The following is a 22,367-nucleotide window of genomic DNA, read 5'->3' as shown; positions in this document are numbered from 1 at the left end:
TAGAGGACAGGGGAGTAACAGCCAGTCAGAGATGCACAATCGAGATGAACAATACATATACTTCAACATCTCTGTAACCTTGTAAAATGTGTCTAATTAAATAAAAAGTGTATAAGAGTATGTCAACAACAAATATCAAATGATTGAGAAACGCTTAATTCTGCAGTGGCTTTGACAAATGGAATCCATGCCTCTCCCTACTCGAAGTAACTGAATTTGCAGAGGTGAGAAAAAGTAATCACATATTTACGTAAGTAAAAGTACCCGTTATAAATAGTGAAAACACCCTATTATAAGTAAACGTCTTACATTTAAATTCATACTTAAGTAAAAGTACAGAAGATCAAACCATACTCAAGTACAATATGAATACAAAAGTAGAAATACTCCGGCTCTGTTCAACATTTACAATTGATGGATTTCTTTATTTAAAAACAGAATGGTGACACAGAAAAAGAATAATTACAAGCATCCAAATCTAGAAATCACAGAGAATATTCAAATGTATCACATGCCTTACAGAAATCTATCAAATGGATATAGCCACATTTTTTTACACATTTACTGTTATGTTTATATGTTTATTTATAATATAACATTTTAACACTAAGTGTGCCAATTTGTGCAGTGCTTTATTATCTGACATCCAGTTTTAATACATAAGCATAACAAAATTAATTGAAACATTGTATACAACACTGCACCTGCAATTTCTCAGCAGAGGGAATTTCAATAGATAACTAAAATCTAAATTTATAAATATGAACATTTTACAAGGGTCATTTTCATCCTTCCTCTAAAACAGCACAGCGACACTGCTGCGCCACCTCACTTCTCTGTACTGGGAATAACAACGGGCAGTTGGCACAGCAAAGTGCACTGTCAATACTCTAAATGTACAATAAAAAATTCATATGGGTTTATAAGTGCTGATGCCACTGTCTGTGCACTGAACAAATAGCTGCTTGGTTTGGTTTTAATGTGCTTACAGGAAGTAGGGTGTAGTTGTTCGGGGTGGGATAACCCTCTCAGAGTCAGGCACTGCTCTGAAGAGCTTCGGCTCTCTTGTGTTAGCATCTTTAAAGACCATAATGGAGGCGATGTTGCCGCAGCGATAGCAGTAGTTCGGAGCCGACCACACTGTGACCAGCTTCTCATCGAACATGAACTTGTAGCCTTCGTGGACAAGTTGGTGTGCCCTGCAGATCAGCTTCAGGTTGTTGATGTGAACAAACTGTAGTTTTTGAAAGATACAGAAAGAAGAAGAAAAAATGTTAAAAATTTGACAGACTTTAATACCCTGATTAGTTAACAAATGCTGTGCTCAGATCACGGTCAGTATTGGGATTTTGTCATATGAAGTGACATTTTATTAGTGAATTCAAATTTAACAACACACCACAGATAAAATGACTGACTTTGCATTATCTTTGAGTAAATTGAACTGCGAATAACATAATACCTACTGCCTATTTGCTCAAAAATGACTGAGGGGCCAAGTTCTGTGTTTGGAGTCAGGAAAAATCCGGTATTTCACGTACCAAAAAGCACTTTGCATTGCTGCTATTACTATGGGGCTTGCACACTGTGTGTATTTTCAGTATTGCATCCGGACAGTAGTGAGGGGGACTCAATCTGTTGTTGACTTAAACTCATGACGACTGGAATCAGGGTTTTACTAATGCTAAACTTGACAGAAATAAATGACTTAAGGCTCTACTTGAAATTGAATGACTTGACTTGATCTGAGACACGTTGACCTGAACTACTTGTGTAATTTTACATTTTCAGCTTAAATATTGAATATAAAAAAAGTTTATGTTGACAGTTGGGGAGGAGCAAATAAAATAAATGCTACAATTGCATAGATGATAATACAAGACGTGCAAAACAACAGCTTTAGAATTCTATAGGTGAAAATGTCTTCATGTTTACTACAGAGTATTTATCATACACATTGGGGGTGGGCATTCGATTACATTTTCTTAATCGATCGTTGGGAGAATTAACGATACATTTACGATTAATCATTAATATTTTTATATTAAAATTCATTATTTATTTAACTTTTTATATATTAAAAATGCAATGAAAATACAAAAGTACAGCGTGTTTTTCCTCGATGAGATCTTTATTACAAAAAGAAAACTCTTGTGGCAGTTAAACTGGACGTTCAATGGTTAAACTTGAAGGTTTAACAGCGGAGCCTGCAGCTGCGAGCCAGCGCTCTTAAACACAATTGACCCTCGTTTGTTCCTAAATAATAATCAAAAAACAATCATGTTAAACAATAACTCAACCAAAAACATAATAATACTTCGGTCTGTCAGGTTTTGTCAAAATGTAACTCAAAACTATCCAAAAGGCACCGAGTCGAGAAACAGGGTGAGAGAGACATTAACCTACCTAACAATTAATTAGTCTACTTAAAGCTGCAGTCAGCAGGATTGTTTTGATCATATTCACTGAAACCGACACTATGCTCCCACAGAACAACATAAATCATCCGGTTTTAGAAAAACAAACGCGTCTCTACCTCCACCTAGAGCCTGTTATTTGTTTTGCAAAAATCCACCGCGCCCGGTTCTTCTGGTCCAATCAGCGCAGGGCTACAGTTTGTGCACACACAACAGATCCCCCCTCGCGCACGTTACAATATCACATGCACACGCCTGTAGTTCGCACTCGCAGGTGTGTTGGATTATACGAAGCGTGATGGCGGAGAGAAACACTAACAAGCTTCCAATTCCTCGGTTAACAACTGAAACTAGGAGGTCCAAAACAACCAAGGAAAAGAAAACCCCTGTAGAAAAGAAGGAAACCAAGAAAGAAGGCGACCGTGCAAGTGATAAAACCAGAATCAACATCGGACCGGCATTAAATTAGATCGATGCTGAAGAGACGGGCACGTTCACAGAAATCTGGTGCACACGCACTGACGAGCACCAACTCGATGGGAGGGAGCTTAGGGGCAGTGGGGGAGGGGCGTGAGAGTAGTAAACATTCAAAATGTAGGTTAGCCAGTCTTGCCGACTGCAGCTTTAACAAAGCCTCATAAAAAATAACTAGTAACTCTATACAACTTCAGCACCAGTCTACTGATTTTTGTTGATAAAGATAAGCATGTTAACATGCTCTGGGGTCACTTGGCCAGCCTGGGGAACCTTCCCATCCCACGCCACACTTCGCCGTGAACTCTTCATGATTACTGTTGAAAGCAACGGAAACTCGCAGGTAACTGAGCATGGCGTTTTAGTCAAATATTGCCCCCCGGGTGGTAAATTCTTTAATTGCTTTCACACTATGCAACACAACCTGCATTAGTTTTATCGATAAAAATCTAACGTGATCGACAAAATTCTTAATGATCCAATTATCGATCGTCAATTAATCATGCCCATCCCTTATACACATGTTTTTGTTGATGAGCATATAAGAACTCAAGTTTACATGTTTACTCTTGGAACAACGTCAGGGCGACCTACCTCATTTGTGACCTTTGCACCAAAGAGCCAGCCGGCTCCTCTGGGGCTGATGGCCCAGGTGTCCACGTCTTCAGGGTCGGACCACACCAGGTCACAAAATGCTCCTTTGTGAGGGATCTCCTGGTTCCGCTCAATGGTTCGAATTTGATCCAGAGTTTTTATGTCTGGGGAGAGGCCTCCGTGGACACACAGGATCTGCTCGTCCATCAGCTGAAAACAAAATACAGATTTAGGGCGTCATATGCTAAACAATTGAAATGTGTTGTCAATGGTTACACACCATTCAAACAATATGGAAGTGATTCAATAAGGACACCATTGGGAAAGACAGAAAACAGGCAAACGTACACAGAAAACTGTATTTAAGGGTTTCAGGGATTTTCAAGTTTGAAAACTATTTAAAGAAAGGGCTCCTTCTAAGTTTCTTTTAACAGAATTCAGAAAGCTGAAAAGCAGTGACCTAGCTGCTACTGAGGTCAGATATAGATGGATATAACGTATCAAACTGTATGTTTTTTAAGGAACCAGCTCATTATTGGACGCTTTGTTAGTGAGGAAAAGCACATTCTAATGATCTATCACATCATATTGTTGTGTAACCCACGGCTGATACTGTATTCAGTGGTAACATATATCACCTGGAAAACAATTTTGCTTACTAGACGAAAAAGGCAATTTAATTTTTAAGTGCATATCCATTGTTGTGGCATGGTTTATGATTTCAAAAAATGTGGCGGTGAAAGAGAAGAATTTTATTTAAATTAAAGAGAAAAATGGAGTGAAATCATCTTCTCATTTCTGTGCAATAAAAAAAACTGGCCAACCCCCCAAACATGTTGTGATGGTGTCCCAGTAAGTTGCCTTGCTGTAACATTGTCCATGTAAATAATAAGGGCTACAAAGTGAACAATTTTGAGCTTCTCTAGTGATACATGATGGATTTACTCTCTACTGAGAAATAATTTACCATCAGAAATAAACAGGAAGCCCTTTAGAGAACGCTATGTTTTATAGGCATGATGAACCATCATTTATCAGGTCACATATCAATCTTTCTTCTTTAATAACAACAACCAAAGTTAAAGCCCAGTCACAAGTCAATACTTACAGCTGCAACTGTTAACATATCAAACACTTTGGTGCAGTAACGCCAGGCATTTGCATTCCCATACTTGGTCTGGCACTCATCTGAAAGACAGAGTGCACATTTTATTTCCAACAGAAGGGTGTGATTATTGCCCAGGATGTGAGATATGTGATAGTGCAGATTGAACATTGGCATAAATCCAATCTACCATAAAAGCCATAAACCTGGGTGATCTGTCTGCTCTCATGGTTTCCACGTAGAAGTGTGATGCGGTCGGGCCATTTGGCTTTCAGCACCAGCAGGTAGGTGAACGTCTCCAAACTGTAATAACCTCGGTCAACAAAGTCGCCCTGCAGATGACAGAGGATTACTATCAACATCAGTCGAATAGAACACATTGAGACAGATGCATTTAAGTTCAAACTGATTTCAACGCACAAACCATGAATATGTAGTTTGTGTCAGGAACCTGGCCGCCCGTTCGGAAGAGTTCACAAAGATCATAAAACTGTAGAAACAAAGAGATACACGTTTAGTGCAGGCATCACATTTTATGTGTAACAGAGACCAAAATCTCTGTGAACCGCAGGCTCTGTGCGGCACCATCAGGGGAGACGAGGAGTTTCCTGCCGAGAACTTCTGGGTTTTACCTGTCCGTGTATGTCACCACATACTGTTACAGGAGTGGAGACAGGGCTGCACGTTGGACTCTTCCAGCAGAAGGTCACACACGTAATCACATAACCTCTGTATGGATAAAAACACAACACAGACATAAACCATGAGTCATCTTTTACCACTAGCATGCTTTTCACTGACAAAACTTTCAGGACAAAGTATTTCACTTGATTTTCCTTCAAAATGCTGTTCTTAGTGAACAGCGTGTGAAATCGTTTACAGCCTGTGAACCAAGACTAATAAGATTGATTTAAGGTTATCAGCTCTTTATGGTAGGGTAACACTATAACTGTTCAATGAAAAAGAAAATCTAACATGTAATAATGTCGTTAAATGAACAACTAATAGGGGATCGAAAGATTTAGAATTTTTATCAAAGATCACAAACTTCTACTATCGGGCTAAAACCTACTAAATAAATGTATATTAATAAGAAAAGGGAACTTCCATGTGATGAGCACGGACCTAACAAATGCGGGTCGGACTTGGATACGGAATCCTGTTACTTTCGTAGTATAGCTACACCCACTAGTGTCTATAAAATAAGATATGATGGCATTGACGGCTTGGTCAGAAGGCCACAGTAAGACTCTGACTTATAGCCAGCCGAAGAATTCCAGTGCTGTGCTACAAGTGGTTTTAACACTGCAAAAACAATAAGTCAATGTGGGGATGTACACACATTAGGTTATCGGTGTAGGAATATATATATATATATATATATATATATATATATATATATATATTTATTTTTTTACATTACACTGCATGTTCAGAGGCCCAAAAGCAGCTGGAGAGATTTATAGAAGGGTTATTAAAATCCTCATAATTCTGACTGGTTCTAGTTGACATTCACTTTCACCAGCAGATTGAAAACTTCAAACTCACTGAACTGTGAGTACAACTGCATCTATCTATGTAACATATTCATTATTACCTTACTACTTATTTAAAATATGGTGCCAAATGTACTCTAATAGTAGTTTTATTAGTAGTTTTCCTACTATCAAATGCTGTCCGCTGCCACTCTTACCACTTTCAAATCCAGGCTGAAGACCTTTCTTTTTGCCGCTGCTTTTAAATGAACTCTTCATATCTGACGCTGCACTGTAACTTTAACATGTATTTTATATATTAGCTTGTTTTATGTTTATTTTATTGTCTTTGCTTTTTAATGACAGCAATATTTCTTAATGCTCTTAATGTCTTTCATTTTTGTAAAGCACTTTGAATTGCCTTGTGTTGAAATGTGCTATATAAATAAACTGGCCTTGCCTTGTAGAAGGGAAGTATGTTGTTCCTTAAATTTACAGATTTCCCTTAGTTTTATTCCACTCATGGGAGTTATAAAACAAAGCATGTACACTTTATGCAGTTTTTTGTCAATGGGAAAAAGTATGTTTCTATTTTACCTCTTACTCAAAAATAGATGGGCTGTCACTCGCAGCTGCTTTACCAATACTTACAGTAACATGAAACCCAAAACACAATCAAAAGTCAACACAACAATCTACCATCAGGTTCCCTGACATCTTCATACGGTCTAATTATTCTTTCTTTATACATTTTCTTAAACCTTAAGATGTTCCTACAGCCCATTAAATCATTTGGTAAAGAATTACACAGTTAACAGAGATACACATCTGCTTTAAAGTGCAGACTGATGCTTATAGTTACATTGTGTGTTTTGCTTCAAGCACAACTAATGTAGTCTGTAATTCAATTAAATCTTTACATTTTAACAGCCTTGAAGTATATTGATGTGTTCTCTTGGGGATGTGCATTACGCAACCATTTCACTGCTTTTTCTGTAGTGTAAATTAAGGGTTTGAGTTAATCATACAGTATGTGTTGCCCCACACTTCAACACAGTAAGTATACTAAATGCTTCATTGATCACAAGTCTTACCATAAATCCCTGTGAGGGACAGTGTTATGCTTTCAGACAGCTGCCATCCCACCATCATGACAGGCAGCCTCACTACGTCACTGTGGTTATCTGCTCATTTTACCCTCAGCAAGGAACGACATGTCATTCCCAGTGTTAGTACATATAAGACGACAGTTGGACTTGTGTTTTTGTATTGCAGCTAAACTGAGCATTTGTTTTGAACTGTGTTCACTTCCTGGCCGAGAGATGGAGTCAGCAGGCTAACTTACTAGCTAGCTCACGTTAGCTAACAGATAATTACGCTGTTACAACATACCATCAGAAGTCAATCACATGTCTCAACAAAAAAACATTTTCATAAAGACACATTTACCTTCAAGTCATTTTCTGGGAGATATTTACACTGTTTGGCAATCTCTGCATATTTATCCAGATCTAGAGGCGCCATGGTGCCGAGCTTGTAGTCATGCGCAACTTCCTGCAACAACTCCGCGCGCTCCCTCTACTGCCACCTGCCGCCTGTGATAACCAACAGCTCTCACTGTCACCTTCCACAGCCGAAGAAACACAATCTGTCTTCAAGTGTTTTATTCATTCGGTTCCCACCGGAGGTATAACAGTGTTTGACTTTGCTTTAGTGAGTTTATCATAACCGTATTAATAATCTTTATTCTTCACTATATTTGCAACACCTGTGTAACATGCAGCAGTATTTTTTGCAGTATTGTATTTCAATTTGTTCTTTAGAATTATTTTAAATATTTGTTTATGTCTTCGTATAAAGTATGTTGCATTGTTGGAGGAGCGTCAAACTTAAGATTCCCATTGCCAACATTGTGGCTTTTGTATGACAACAAAGTCAACTGTACTTAAAATAATACAGATTTGACTTCACGAGCAACGCAGAATAAACACAAAATTCAAATAATATAAGGGAGAAGGAAAGCAATAGCGTAATAAACAATTTAAGTTGTTGAATATTTGAAGAAACTGACTTCAAAACTGTTCATTTTACAGATGCAGATTCACATTGTGACCACCGCAGGGCAGTGCAGGCTGATATAAACTAGATGCCAACCACTTTCTCTTTGTACATGCATGCATACATTGAAAATGCAGACATAACACCATATACCACTGCAGGAGAATAAACATTCTTCATTAGACACTCATGACAGCACACGTCAATACAGACACATAAGCATACTATTACTTCCGTTCAAAAATGTAAAAACAAATATAATAGAAGCGTTACAATGTGAAGGGCAGATACAGTTGCGGCCTACAGAGAAGTGTGTGACGCATTTTAAAAGTGTAAAAATAACAATTAAAACAAATTAAAATGTAATATACATTATGGGCTAGTTATAAATGTCCGCGGTGTCCTAAAGTCACCTGAAGGTAGTGAAGAGGCTGCTTTATTTCACCAGGCAGTCATTAAAGATGCATTTATTTTTTAATGAGTGATTTCGAAAATAAATTCACATAGAAAGAGGTGTTAAAGCGGAGACAAAGGAAGGTTCTGGACCTTTCACTATAAACATTTATCCCACAACAAGCTGCCACAGCATTTCCATGACATAAGGGGGAGGATACCTGTTATGCGTTTAACTGTAACACTGTATGTAACTGTTTCTAGAAGCCACACTATCTTTCAAAACGATCTTCCTTAAAGTAATACAGTTTCTGAATAGAACCGTTTATGTTTTTGATAATCTCCAGAGGAGTGAGTACGATTGATGATTTATAATATATTATTTCTCACAAGGTGTTAGGACGATTATCCAACCAGCGAACCCTCACGAGCAATGTTGACGGGCTCTCATTGGCTAACGACTACGTCAGTCTCTGGTGGCCCATGGTAGGTTGCAGAGCAGGTGAAGTGTTGACTGTGGTTCATAGGGCAACAAACAGCAGCGTACACCGCCGGGGACATCAATGGTGGAGTACGCGTCTATTCAGGGAAAGGTCTGAGAGAGACCACTACTGGGGCTTACATGGAGAGCTGAAAGTGAATATGAGGCTAACGTCCTTAATGATGTTCATATCTCCGAGTCTGCTATTTATTTTGTATGTATATATTGGATTTTCTGAAGCTGCACCTCGCATCAGCCCCTACGATGCGCCGCCTATCTCCAGGAAGCCTGGCTCAGCCTCCGACACCTGGGAGACCTTCCACACCGACATGCCTCGTTCTGTACCCGAGAGCAGCTTGGCTCTCGGGCCTCTAACGGGACTCAATCCGCAGCCTGCCATTGTTTCTTCCGGCCCGACCACCACTACTAGCTCTATTTCTAAAACGGCAAACACCTTCCAGCCTCCAACAACGGACCGGAAAACCACCACCGCTTCTGCTACAACCCCCCCTTATAATGGAATAATCATAGCCACAAAAGAACAGTTAACTGCGCCGATTTCCAGATTAAACGGCGCAAGCAAAAGATCCACCGATGCACAATCCTCACTTTTCTCTCCGGAGAAAAGGCTGCAGACCATGGTGTCCATGGTTTCCCAGCGCACAGCCAACGATGCCTGGGCAGCAGATAATATTGGCACATCTGTTACCTCAATAGAGAATAGTCAAGGTGAGTGACGTTACCTTTGAATTAAAAAGCTACCAGAACTGTTTTAAAAAATCGTTCAGATTCAAGAAATAAAATTTTAAAAAGCTTTTGGATATGAAGAGCTATAAAAACGATGAATTGCATCTATATTTGACGTATTTCTGGTTTCATGTTAAGAAAAACGAGTCTGTGAAGAGACAGCCGTGTCTATGTTAGCCTGGTAGTAGTAGCAGCAGGGTGGTCTAACGGGGGGTTTGACGCAGAGAAGGACCGAATAAACCAGATTGCAACAATAGGCAGACCTCTCAGATTGCACGGTGTACCCCCTGAACATCGGGAAAAAACCAAATCCCTTCATATTAAATAAAAAAACATTAATTCTCAAATGTTTTCAATCTGTCGCTGTTTAGCATATTTTATGTTCCAAAGGGCCTTTATCATAAGATGAGTGTTTCATATATTACAGTGGACTGCGAAGGGGGGGCTATAGGGGTGCAAGGATGATCCTGTTGTTGTTCAGTCAGTGTATCCAATCCGTCCCTGCATCCACAGAGACCGGTGCCCCCGTCATGTTTGACTAGACGTGTTTGATATTGAAGGGAAATTACAAGGAGCTGCTCAGAGAGCGGCTGCATCCCCTCTTTTGCTGTTTGCAAGGCAGATGCAGACCAAGGCCCTTTAAACCAAAATGGCCAGACAGGCCAAGCCATGAATGAGCAATGACAGTCTCCATGTGGATGTGTTGTTCTCCATTCACCTCAGCTGCACAGGCAGGCATTTCAGAATATATTCACAATCAGAATACCTTTATTCATCCCACAGAGGGGAAATTTACATTCTTACGGCACGTAACGAGCCAAAGATAGATTAATATTATTTAAGAAACATGCATAAAAATAAAAAGATAAATGAGAATACACACAATTTACAGATTACATGAAACACATCCAGTACCAGTAACCGTTGTGTTCCCACGCCTGCTATTAGCGGTAGGAGCTTCCTCTGACTAAACTACATATGCAACAGTAGTATTTTCCAAACCATTTCAAAAATTCAAAATAAATCGACAGTTAATTGTTAAACACATCAATTGATGTATTCCAAAAGGCTGTATTCTTAGTTGTAACTTCATAATGCCCATAAGCCAGAATAAAAAAAACCTGCAGAAAATCATTTTCATTTCCTATTCTGACTGATATTGGCCCCTCACATCAGAGGTCCAGTCCAGTCATGTTTTTTACATTGAGCTTTTGTTCTCCATCCTATGTATTACCTCACTGTCAGGATTGATCTCAGTGAGAGAAGGAGGATAAGTATAGCTGGTCCTAATGTGGATGAAGATGAAGGGTCTGATTAATCTCTATAATATCACACAAAATGCACATTGAGTGGCTGCTTAAGGATCTCCAGATGTTCAATAGAATATTCTTACAGTCAGATGTGGTTTTTGAGAATATATTTTAATGATGTAAATGATAGATTTTATCTGAACACTCACATACTGCAAGTTGTTTACTGTTCTGTTCAGTGGTTATTGTCTTTTTTGATTCTTGCAATTATGCTGAACATCAATTCTTTCCAGCTTAATGAAGTGAGTGAATGTGTTTGGTTTTTAAGCTGACAAGCAATAAGAAGATGTTTGGTTTAAGGAAATTATGACACCCTTTTTCACCATTGTCTGACATTTTATAGACCAAGCAAGAGAATAAGGGCCAGATTAATAAAAAAATAATAAAATACGCTAGTTGAAACCCAACTATCAATCGGCATAATTACTTCCGTTGATTTATTTTAAGGTTGTTTAGCAGGTTATGAGTTGAGATGGTAGCGGGTTTAGCATTCTCTACTAAAAACTCTTATTTATTGGATTCATTTAAGCCCTGAGGCCAAAATGCAACCTGCACCATGACACAGGAAAAATGTCCCCATACCTTATTGAAAGTGTCACCAGGAACTTCATCACTTTTCATTGTTCTAGTCTAAAGGCATCAGAACAACAAAGACGTCAATAAAGGCGTCACTTGGGGTAACGCCTCGCCCAGTGAGCTGCTATACATACTCTGGCAAGGCAGCGACCGCGCAGACAGATGTGAGGTGTGTTTTCGCGTGCTTTTTAGGAGGAACTTTCTAAAGGTTAAACGAGGTGTGATTCCCTAGCTGAAATTTAAAGTAGAGCGATGTGTTTTTTTTTGCAGAATAACGCTTCAACCGCTGTTGTTTTCTCTGCAGCAGCACAGACAGGGGAGCTGTGAATTAGGCAAGAGAGGAGTTTTGGGACACAACCTGTTCTGAACTGCCTGCAGTTGAGTCTCAATACCAGTCATGCTGTCACAGCACTTCACAGCAGTCGAATAGGAGAGAGCTGAACTTAGTTTCCCCCCTTCCCTGACACAGGTCTACTCCAATATACATCAAACCTGTTGTTCGTTTTCAAAGACGGCCACACGGTGCCCCTACCCCACACCTAGACGAGGCCTGAATGCAGTGTGGGAATCGATATGCATTCACTTGATGTCACACACTCTCAGGCGTGACTGGGCAGATAGTCACTTTAGCAAAGGGCTTGATGGTGTACTGCAGAGACTTGCATAACCACAGGCTTTTCTTAGTTACGTAAAAGTCCGAGCAACAGTGCAAGGGGAGCATAATCTGAGTGGGACAGAAATACATTCTAACTCAGCAGTCTGTTCCTCTTTATCTGACTGCTAGCTGAGGTATTGTGTGAAATCTGTGTGTATGCCGTTTTACAATTTATTTTTTTATTTTGGTCTCAGAGCTCTTATCTATCTGAGCCCAGAACAGAGACACACGTATAATCAGGCTTTCAGTCGTCATTCGCCACACCTAACCTAAGATCAGATGAATAATAGATTGCCACTCCGTACTCTACCAGGTCATCCACATGTCTGTCATTATCTCCTCTGGTATCTTACAAGGTTATTACAGCTAAGTTCCTAAAGATAACATGCTATTCTTAAGGTTTAAGACGTTCCAAAAAACAAAAACCAATGAATTGTACCAGATGTTATAGAGGACTGAGAGGTGGATGTTCAGTATGGCTTCTGTTTATTCATTCACAACACTACAATAAAGCTCTATACAAGTGGTGTTCAAAGTCACATTTAAACCGTACAGCCTTTTCCCCTGGCCTGTGATGTTTGTCCCAGATATCTGGATAGAACTGCCGCTGCTCTGCAACTCTGTAGCCTTGAAATGGTCAGATTCAGAACCCAGGGCCCTCGTTTTGACTGGCCCCTTTGGTGGACCTCTTAACCTGTTCAAAATTCCACTCATTCTGCTTTAATTCCCAAAGTATCTGCACCAATAGGTCATGCTTTTTATAACTTCATGGCAAGCTGTTATATCCACCCCAATTCTATTTCTAAAATATTTAAATAAATAACAATTTTTTTTACTTAATTCATTGAGATGTGTGTTTGTAAAAATTAACTGTTGTCAGTAAACACTTTAAATCATCATTATTGGTTTAGTTAGGGACTTTGGCTAGTTGGAGTGCAACTATAAAGTCCTTCAGTATTAAACTTTTGTCCGCTCAGGTGCGCACCAGTAAAGCCATTAGAAACAGGCTCTTGTTAAAAAAGGCAGATTTTTGAATTCCTCGATGGGTGAGAGGAATATGGTCGAGGAAAGGGAATTAGCAGCTCTGCCGTTGTACTGGGCGGCTCCCAGGGGCCGATGGTACAGGAATTCTGTGAATGCATTTCACAGCATTAAGTAAAGCTCACTCGATGTGCTGGTTGCATTATCAGCTCCAGTCTTACAGTTCCTGGGTCTGGTCATGCCTGCATGCCCTCCTCCTATGTGACTTCCCTGCACACAGCCCTGGAAAAAGTAATGTCACAAACGCAGTGTGTAGAACAACTTGATTGATTGTCTGCAGTGTTCCTGTGTCTACTGTTAGTCTGTCACTGTAATATCGTACTGAAGACAACAGCATAATGCCTTCTCCGTTTCCAAACACAGAGCCTCCCTGTTCCTATTTTGCAAATACGCAGGCAAATGTAAACCAGTCAGGAAACAAGAAAGGATGCAGGCTGTTTAGGCAGAATAATTATTTGCAGATATTATTCTAACCGTTTAAACGTCAGTATGTCACTGGAACACAGTACTAAGCTGACCTGTTACAGTATATCAGGGGTGTCCAAACTTTTTTCCCTGAGGGCCACATACAGAAAGAGATACAAAGGGCAGGGCCCCTCATTAGAGGTGAGGTATATCGCCTCATAAGTGAAGTTATGAGTTAGCAAAATCAATCAAAGTCAGGTCAATTACTCTTGATACCTGAATATGCTTTAGAAACATCACAGCTCTCTGTAAGGTTCCCTTTATTTTGTCGGCAGCTCTTTCCTTAAAACAGAAGCCTCAGATTGCTCATAATCAGAGGAAATACGACGGGTTTATTTCAAGCTTATTATGCAAATAACTTATTGGACTTTTTTTTTATCAACTAGGATTTGTTTGAAACATTTTTCATAGGGATGCACCGATTGAAAAAAGATCTGCGATGTTAAGAATAACAATTTTGCCGATGTTTTACTATTCAAACTGTAATAGTAGCATAAGGCAGCCTATCCCTTTAAGAGAGAGAGTGGGGGATACGTGTGTGCATATGTGTAAGAGTGAGAGAGAGGTTGAGCGAGCCATAGTAAGTGTCTGGAAGTAATGGGAGTAGCAGCAAGTATAACAAAGTCACAAATATAAACGACGGCCTCCCAAGAACACTGAAGAATGGATTTAATTTACCGATCCTGCAGACACCCGCTACACTGGGAAGAAGTCCTGCAGCATGCAGCGGGTAGCAGCAGCTCCTCGGAGAGGAGAGGAGAGGAGACTTTAAAGTTACGGCAGACCCACAGTCACTGTTCTAATCCTTCAAAATGATGCCCTGACTTCAGATTTGGTCCTTCAGATTAAAAAAAACAACAACGCTAAGGCGACTTCTCCCGGTCAAATAGCAAAACAATATAAGAAAAGCACAATTAAAAGTGGGCTGTGGGCCGCATTTGGCCCCCGGGCCGTACTTTTGACACCCCTGCAGTGTATGGTCATAAATGTTTAGCTTTTTGAACATTAAAAACAACTGAGACATAAAATCCGTATGATATGTTATAATGTAAATAAGTACATGTTGTGCAGACTTGTGTTATACCATGCAACATTTTCTCCTTTCTTGTCTCTTCTTTTCACTGTCCTCCCCCCTGTCCATGTCCACAGAGAGTGTGTGTAACTGCAGCAGTGGTGCTGAGGGGATTCTGGATCCGGACGACTGTGATCACATCACGGGACAGTGTTCGTGCCTGTCGGGCTACACTGGTCTGCAGTGTGAGGACTGCGAGGAGGGACACTACACCAACGGCACCAGTGGCTGCATGCCCTGCGCCTGTGACTCCTACGGGGCCGTGAACCACCTCTGTGACAGGTCAGCTTCCCTCCTTTAACACGCCCTCTGGTAGCTATGATGGAAATGTGTCTACTTACTTTCAATTAGAAAAAGGACATGGGTAAATGTCTGTGCTTCGTTTGTCGTCTCATTTACTTATTGGATTGAATTTGTATTTAGAAGTTGTTGTTTTGTAGCTAAATGTAATTTCTGCGGACTTAACAGTGAAATCCCATTCGTTTACGTTTACTATGAAGTGACCATAAGTATAAATCCAAGAACTGTCACTCTTTGTTACAGCCCATTGTTTTAGTCACTCAAAGGAATAGTTTGGATGTCTTAAGCTAGCTTTGTATGAGGTACTTTCCCCAGGCATTTTATCACCTAGTGCAGTTTGAAGTAGTATACTGTAGTTACTGAACCTGCTCAATGCACACTATGTTAAGAATGTTTTCACCGCTTTGCAGTAATACAACCCTCTCGGGGGGAACTTCATCCCGTATCTGTGATATTGGCCAAAGAACCCAGACTCCATTAAAAATTATACCCTTCACAACACAGGGATGCTGTTTTTCCACTGGCAGATTATTGGACTTATTGCCTGATTAGACAAACAGATACCTTAATTGTGTATTTGAAAGTGTACAAACATTGACTGTCTGTAAGATATGCCATGTACCTGCATAGTGTCTGCAGCTTTATGAAGGAGTACTATCTTTAGAAGCAAAAGTGCCTTAGCCTGCCCAAACAGGCTGTCTGGTGTGTTTGTGTGAGTGAGTGTTTGTTATCTAAGGACTGAGACAAGATGTTCTGGGGCTCAGCTTTGCTCAGACATTATGTTCACCATAACACCATGGCCCTGCAGGATCATTGTTGTGAGTGAGTGAGACCATCATCCCACAGGCCGCCCCGGAAGCAAAGATGTTGAGACCCCGCTAACTCCTTAAATTCTATGTTAGAAAACACATGGCAGACCTGACGTGCAGTTGAGTCTCAAGAACTGTGACTTTGAAAAGAAGCTGTGTGTGTGGGTTAGGGACCGGGTAAAAATAGCGGCTGCACTTTCTGCCTCTAACCATGAGAAGGAATGCTGCTACTGGAGTCAATGTGCAATGTGTGTAGGGTTTGTGTTGTCATGCTCAGAAGAAGTCACAGCTCAAGCTTAACTAAACTAAATCCTAATTAACCTGCCAGTTATTCACTGGAAACACAGAATGTCATTTTGCTGTTAGAGGACCTGAGTTGCTGTGGGTTTAATGGGATGTAGGTGAAGGTGCAGGAAGGTGGGTTATTTCAGTGCTTCAAGCTTTCACACAGAACCACACCTAATACAATCCTTCTCAGACAGTCTGAGCCCATGCCTGGCCACTGCTAACCCTGTTAGCCTAGCCTAGCGCCCCCCCAGGAGCTTATCACTGGGAATTACACTGATTAGTCAGCTTTCCTACCCCCAGCATGCTGCTCAAGGTATATTTTCCATTAAGTAATGAGCAATCTAGCTGAGAAAGAGCGGGTCAGGGCTTTTGTTGTGTCCAAAATAGTATGCATGCACAAGAACAAGGTATATAGAAATACTGTATGTATGTTGCTAGCCTTGTTCAAACTTAATTCCAAATTCATATTAAAAACCAAAGTTTAAAAACTGCATCAGTTTTCTTTAACTGCTTTATAACTAGTAAAGTCCAAGAAATATTCCAGCATATAACCCTGGTACAACAGCAGAATCTAGATTTTTGACATTGTACGTTTATTATTTAGCTAATTGACAAATGATATATCTTCATTTTGTTAGCTGTGGTCAGAGCCAAGCTAGCTGTTTCCACTTTTTATCCTACGTTATACCGCACAGCCATGAGTGTTTTTTTAATCTAACTCTCAATGATGCATAACAGCCTCCCCTCATCTGGGAAAGCTTTGCACAACAGTTTTGGACCTGGCTTCGTGGATTGGCTCCCATTCAGCTGCATGAATGAAGTCCGACACAGATTGGGTTGGGTGGGGTTAAAGTGGCTCTGTGCAGGAGAGAAGAGTTCCTCCACACCATCTGTCACTGGAGCTGGAACTTTGCACAGGAGTAATTTCATGTTCAAACAGGAAATTCTTCCCCAAACTGCCGCCACAGAGGGCACTCTTACCCACTCACATCTATCTTTAATTCCTTCTTCAATGGAATTAAAGCAGGGCCACACAGTGATTTGAATCAGTCTATCATTCAGTTTGTCAGGAGTGTTGTTAGACTGCCTGACTGGCAGCACAGGGAAAAGCTAAAGGGGGTTGTTTTTTATTCACAATACACCAACAATCACACATGTGATCACACTCAGTGTGAGAGTAAGGAAGTGTTTGCTGTGATAAGGCTGTCCCACAGACTGTCTGGGACAGCATTAAATAACTGCAGCACAATGTGAGGCTCAGAGCCAGAGCTCTTCACTAAAGGCTCTGTTTGGATGCAAAAACCAGATTTGGATTTGTGCTCAGCTGTAGTAATGGCGTGATGCCGCTCTGCTCTCCTGAGCGCTGATAGAACTGATGCATTTTTGATCCATTGTTGTGTTGGTGCATTAGTCTGGATAGCTGGCCAAATATAGACGACATGACATCACAGGGAGATATTTGCAGCAGCTCGGTCTGGTAATAGAATACTTATTTTCAGCTTGTTCAAACATCATTTAGAAATCTTCGTCAGTTCCTTCCAACCAAAGAGCAAGACCTTCTCTCTAGTCATGTCTGTTCATGTCAATAAGCACAAAATAGAAATACCCTGTGCAAGCAAATTTTTCCTTTTCAAACACTTAATGAGCAGAAGCCACAATTGCATATATTGCAGCATGGACAGTACATGTGGAAGCAGAGCGGGGGGGGGGGGGGGGGGTGTAAAGCTTTCTCTTATGAATAGACTTTGATATGGCAGCTCAATATCAAAGGCGTCATTTAGTTCAGCATTCCACATGTGTTAATGTGTTGCTAAATGTAGCTGTGCTTATAACTGCTCGACACTCTTTAATTGACATTATTCCGGGCGATTACAACATGACATATGAATCCTGTTCCAGCATTTACAGATTTGAGTGATATTGGTTTATAATAGGAATACAGAACAAAAGCATGGCCAGCTTATGCTACCAAATACTAGTTATCATATGTCGTCTGACTACTTTGGGAAACCGAGAGTACAGTATTGTAAAAATAGGGGGAGAACGGCTTGAATAATTAGACCGTGTATGAAACACATACATACGTGTTTTTTTTCATATGTCACTATTCTCTTTTGGAAAACCGGCCTTATTGATATCGGGTTAATTCAGTCACAGCAGCTGTTCACTGTGAAATGGTAGTTTGCTAAAGGAGGTATCCAGATTGAGACACAGCTTACTTTAAGGCACAATGATGCTATGAGCGTTGCTAGCCCCAGCATGCTATCATGTTAACAATGATGTTTCAAGAATGTTAAACATGTTCCTCATCTTTAATCGGTGTGATAACATGCTAACATCAGGTAAGTGACACCAAAAGTACAGCTGAGGCTGATGGGAATTGTTTTTTGCAGATGCAAATCATCAAAACAGTCATGAGGGATACTCCCCTGGTATCCAGTAACCTACTATTCCAGTTTTTCAAACACAAAAATGACACATTTACAGATATGCTACCACCTAATACCATTTCCTCCTCTGTGCGCTCTTAATTCAGTGTTCTATCTGCAGTCTTTCTACAAAGGATGTTTTATTAAGAAGACACACAATGTTCAATATGTTGAGTTTGGTCATGCCAATACTTTGCAGAAGAGCTGTTTAAACCACTTGTGTCTGTCATAACATTTCAGTCAGTCCTGTATTTGGGTCAGCTGCTGTGGGCGTTGTGTGAAAGGCATTTCTTTTCACAATAATAATGTATGGTGCTATGGCTTTAATGAAATATTGATTTTGGGTGCAGATGTTTCCGCCTCCCCATCATCTGTCACTGCAGTGGATGCATCATTGCCCTCCATGTGTTTTTACTCTGCATTGATTGCTGTGTCTGATGCTATTATTTGTATTTGCTTAACAGTCATATGAGGGCACAGTTGCTTGAGAAAATACCTCGTGTTTTGCTTTTTTTTGGTTGCATGAAAACGTGTTGGGAATGTATATACAAGTCGGAACCAATCCTATGCAACCACCACTGGAATCTAATTCTACAAACTGTGCTAAGGTGCCGCCTTTCCAGACAGCAGCAGACAGGACAGTTTGTTGCTGGGGTGATGGGGGTCTTTGATAATCCTGTGGGCTTCCTTCCTGAGCCTCTGGGAGTAGAAGTCCTCCATGGATGGCAGCTCCGTCCTGGTGATGTGCTGTGCAGTCTTCACCACCGTCTGTAGAGTCTAACGGCTCAGGGCGGTGCAGCTGCCGTACCAGGCCGTGATTCAGCTGGTCAGGATGCTCTCTATGGTGCACCTGTAGAAGGTCAGGGTGCTCTATATGGTGCACCTGTAGAAGGTCAGGATGCTCTCTATGCTGCACCTGTAGAAGGTCGTCGCCGTCTGTGATCAGGCCGATGACGGTCTTGTCGTCAGCAAACTTCATGACGGTGTTAATAATAATAATAATACATTTTATTTGGAGGGGTAAAACCAGACACACAACAGGAAATGGCAGTACAGTTTCTAATGAGAATGCCCGTTTGAATAGGTGGGTTTTGAGTTGGATTTTGAATGTTGTTATGGAATCTGACTGTCGGATATGTAGTGGCAGGGAGTTCCAAAGTCTGGGTGCCGAGCAGCTGAAAGCTCAAGCACCCATGGTGCTGAGGTGAGAGCTGGGGATGGAGAGTAGTCCAACGGAGGAAGAGCGGAGGCTGTGGGAGGGGGTGTGGTGTACTCCTGAAGGAGGTCAGTTATGTAGATGGGGGCTTGGTTGTGGAGAGCTTTATATGTGAGTAGAATGTTTTCTTAGTCAATACGGTATCGTACAGGAAGCCAGTGTAGTTGAATGAGAATGGGGGTGATGTGGTCGGATGAGTTGGTGCGGGTGATGATCCGGGCAGCAGAGTTCTGAATTATTTTCAGTCTATTGAGGAGTTTGGTGGGAAGGCCAGTCAGGAGTGCATTGCAATAATCAATCCGGGATGTAACGAATGAGTGAACCAGGATTTCAGTGCTGGGTTGGGACAGAGATGAGCGGAGTCTGGAGATGTTCCGAAAATGGAAAATGGCAATGCGGGTGATGTTTTTAATGTGTGGTGCAAATGAAAGGGAGGCGCCCAGAATGATACCGTGTTGGAGCTGTGTGTGGCCACTCAGTCGTGTGTGAACAGGGAGTAGAGGAGAGGGCTGAGCATGCAACCTTGAGGAGCTCCAGTGTTGAGGATCAGGGTGGAGGATGTGATGTTTTCCACCCGCACTGCCTGGGGTCTGCCCGTCAGGAAGTTCAGGATCAGAGGGTACTGCTGAGCCCGAGGTCCTTGAGCTTGATGACAAACTTGGGCACAATGGTGTTGAATGCTGAACTGTAGTCGGTGAACAGCATTTTCGGGAGAGGGAAGTGTGAAGGGTGATTGCTCTTTAGGCAAACTGCAGGGGGTCCAGGGAGGCAGGGAGGGAGGAGGTGATGAAAGTTTTGACTAACCACTCAAAGCACTTCATGATGATGGAGGTGAGTGCCACTGGGCGGTAGTCATTGAGGCTGCTGGTTTTAGTGTTTTTGGGGACAGGAACGATGGTGGAGTTGAAACCTGGGGGTTACAGACTGCAACAGTGACCTGTTGAAAATGTCCCTGGACACCTGTGCCAGCTGAACTGCACACACCCTGAGAACGCGGCCGGGGACAACTCCATTGCCAACCAAAGCCACTGACTCTTGGGTGGATTTATTGGTATTATGTTGACCAGATACAACATTTCAATCTGAAAGTTTGAATTTGTTGGAACTAGTATTTGTTCCCTTTCGTTTGAGTGAGCAGCCTCCAGTCCTAAGTTTGTGATGGGAGATAGGGCCGGCTTCAGAACAGAACTCAGAAAGGGACAATTCCTTTAAGCTGCAACCTCCAAACAAATTCTGGCTGAGATGTTAAACTATCCTATTTCAACCTCGTTTGGATTTTTAGATTTTAAACCATAAGCATTTTTAAATGCTCAAACCTGAGTGGCACTAACCCTGTTACATGCACTTTATTTGATGTTTCCCCAAAATCCACCCACACAAACATTATACCGTGACAGTAAACAAGCTAAACGGCATTCCAGATCTCCTCTTTGACTACACGAGTAGGAATTTCTCTGAATATCTGGACGTGTCCATGCTCGTGTGGAGGAGCGGAGCAATGACCCAGCTCCTGCTGCGCTGCTGACGTGCGCTCTGCTGACGTGCACACCCTTTCACACCCAGCAATGCAACTGAACCTGCTTATTGTAGCAGACGATCACCTCGAGGTCATTAAAGTGGCGACCACTTCCTGTTGCACAGATGATGACTGCTGTCTGCTCTCAAGCCACACGTTACAGCCGACAGGCAGCAGCAGCAGAATGGGGTTAAGCTTCGTCGGCCATGTCATACTGACCTACTTAACACGCAGATCTGACACAGAGTGCCAGGCCAGTGCAGTGAAATCACACCAAAACAATGACAGCCCCCCCCCCCTCTCCCAAGACGGCACAGATGACCACCAGCCTTACTGACTACTGGGGCAGCAGTGGGCAATTTAGTATAATCACAATCAGACCTCCTTTATTTGTCACTGTTATTATTGATTGCTCTGCGAATTATTTTCTCCATTGCTTTATTAATTAATTGTGTCAAATCCTCATTTCCCCAAACCCAATTTGAAACCCAAAGATGTTCAGTTAATTCACATCAAGAGGAGCAGCTAATCCTGAATATATATATACAGAGAACTAGGTCAATCTGTCTTGTTTTGGGGGGGAAATGACTTACTAATATGACTTTTTATCAGATCTAATCTTGTTAATATCTAATATTTCATCTTTTTAGTATATTGGTGGATTAAGACCATTGAGCAGGACTGTGTTATAGTGACATTGGATTGAAGTATCTTGATTCTTAGCTCATTTAATTTGCTCCTCTCTGGTTACATTTTATTCTTCAACAGTTTATTTGAGATCCATCTGATTCTGAATTCATTTTCAGAAGATGTTTTAACAGTTGGGTAAGATTCTTTTTATTTTATTTTACAAAACAACAAAAGCCTCTTGACACATTATACACATACTGTATACACCATATACATACATATGCGTATGTACATATAACTAAACATGCTTTCCAAA

At 41.1% G+C, this 22,367-nt stretch overlaps 3 protein-coding genes across 5 annotated transcripts in view; 1 reads left to right on the top strand and 2 right to left on the bottom strand.

The window, feature by feature from the left end:
• LOC134873403 (large ribosomal subunit protein uL29-like) overlaps positions 1-22,367 on the bottom strand; it is an 87,476-nt gene that overhangs the window by 32,821 nt on the left and 32,288 nt on the right. Inside the window, exon 1 of one of the 3 annotated variants that reach the window (XM_063896970.1) lies at positions 6,833-6,836. The exons of the other annotated variants lie outside the window; for them this stretch is intronic. Within the exon in view, the coding sequence (XP_063753040.1) occupies positions 6,833-6,834 (2 nt within the window). The 5' untranslated portion in view covers positions 6,835-6,836. Of the gene's footprint in view, positions 1-6,832; positions 6,837-22,367 lie in introns of those variants that run through there. 3 annotated transcript variants of the gene reach the window in all.
• Positions 398-7,604, bottom strand: LOC134873402 (serine/threonine-protein phosphatase 6 catalytic subunit-like). Its single transcript, XM_063896967.1, is given in 8 exon segments — positions 398-1,234; positions 3,486-3,695; positions 4,594-4,673; positions 4,781-4,922; positions 5,015-5,080; positions 5,223-5,267; positions 5,269-5,319; positions 7,515-7,604. Coding segments are annotated over 8 exon segments (918 nt in total). The 5' UTR covers positions 7,590-7,604; the 3' UTR covers positions 398-985.
• The window catches only part of si:ch211-158d24.2 (multiple epidermal growth factor-like domains protein 9), a 32,147-nt gene continuing 18,592 nt past the window's right edge, over positions 8,813-22,367 (top strand). The window contains exons 1-2 of the mRNA XM_063896965.1: positions 8,813-9,726; positions 14,941-15,145. Coding sequence (XP_063753035.1) covers positions 9,000-9,726; positions 14,941-15,145 — 932 coding nt within the window. The 5' untranslated portion in view covers positions 8,813-8,999. The remainder of the gene's footprint in view (positions 9,727-14,940; positions 15,146-22,367) is intronic.

This window comes from Eleginops maclovinus, chromosome 12 (genome assembly GCF_036324505.1).
Source record: "Eleginops maclovinus isolate JMC-PN-2008 ecotype Puerto Natales chromosome 12, JC_Emac_rtc_rv5, whole genome shotgun sequence".
In the NCBI taxonomy this organism is placed as follows: domain Eukaryota; kingdom Metazoa; phylum Chordata; class Actinopteri; order Perciformes; family Eleginopidae; genus Eleginops; species Eleginops maclovinus.
Note: the sequence above shows the minus strand (reverse complement) of the source record. Positions and strands in the feature narration are given on the sequence as shown.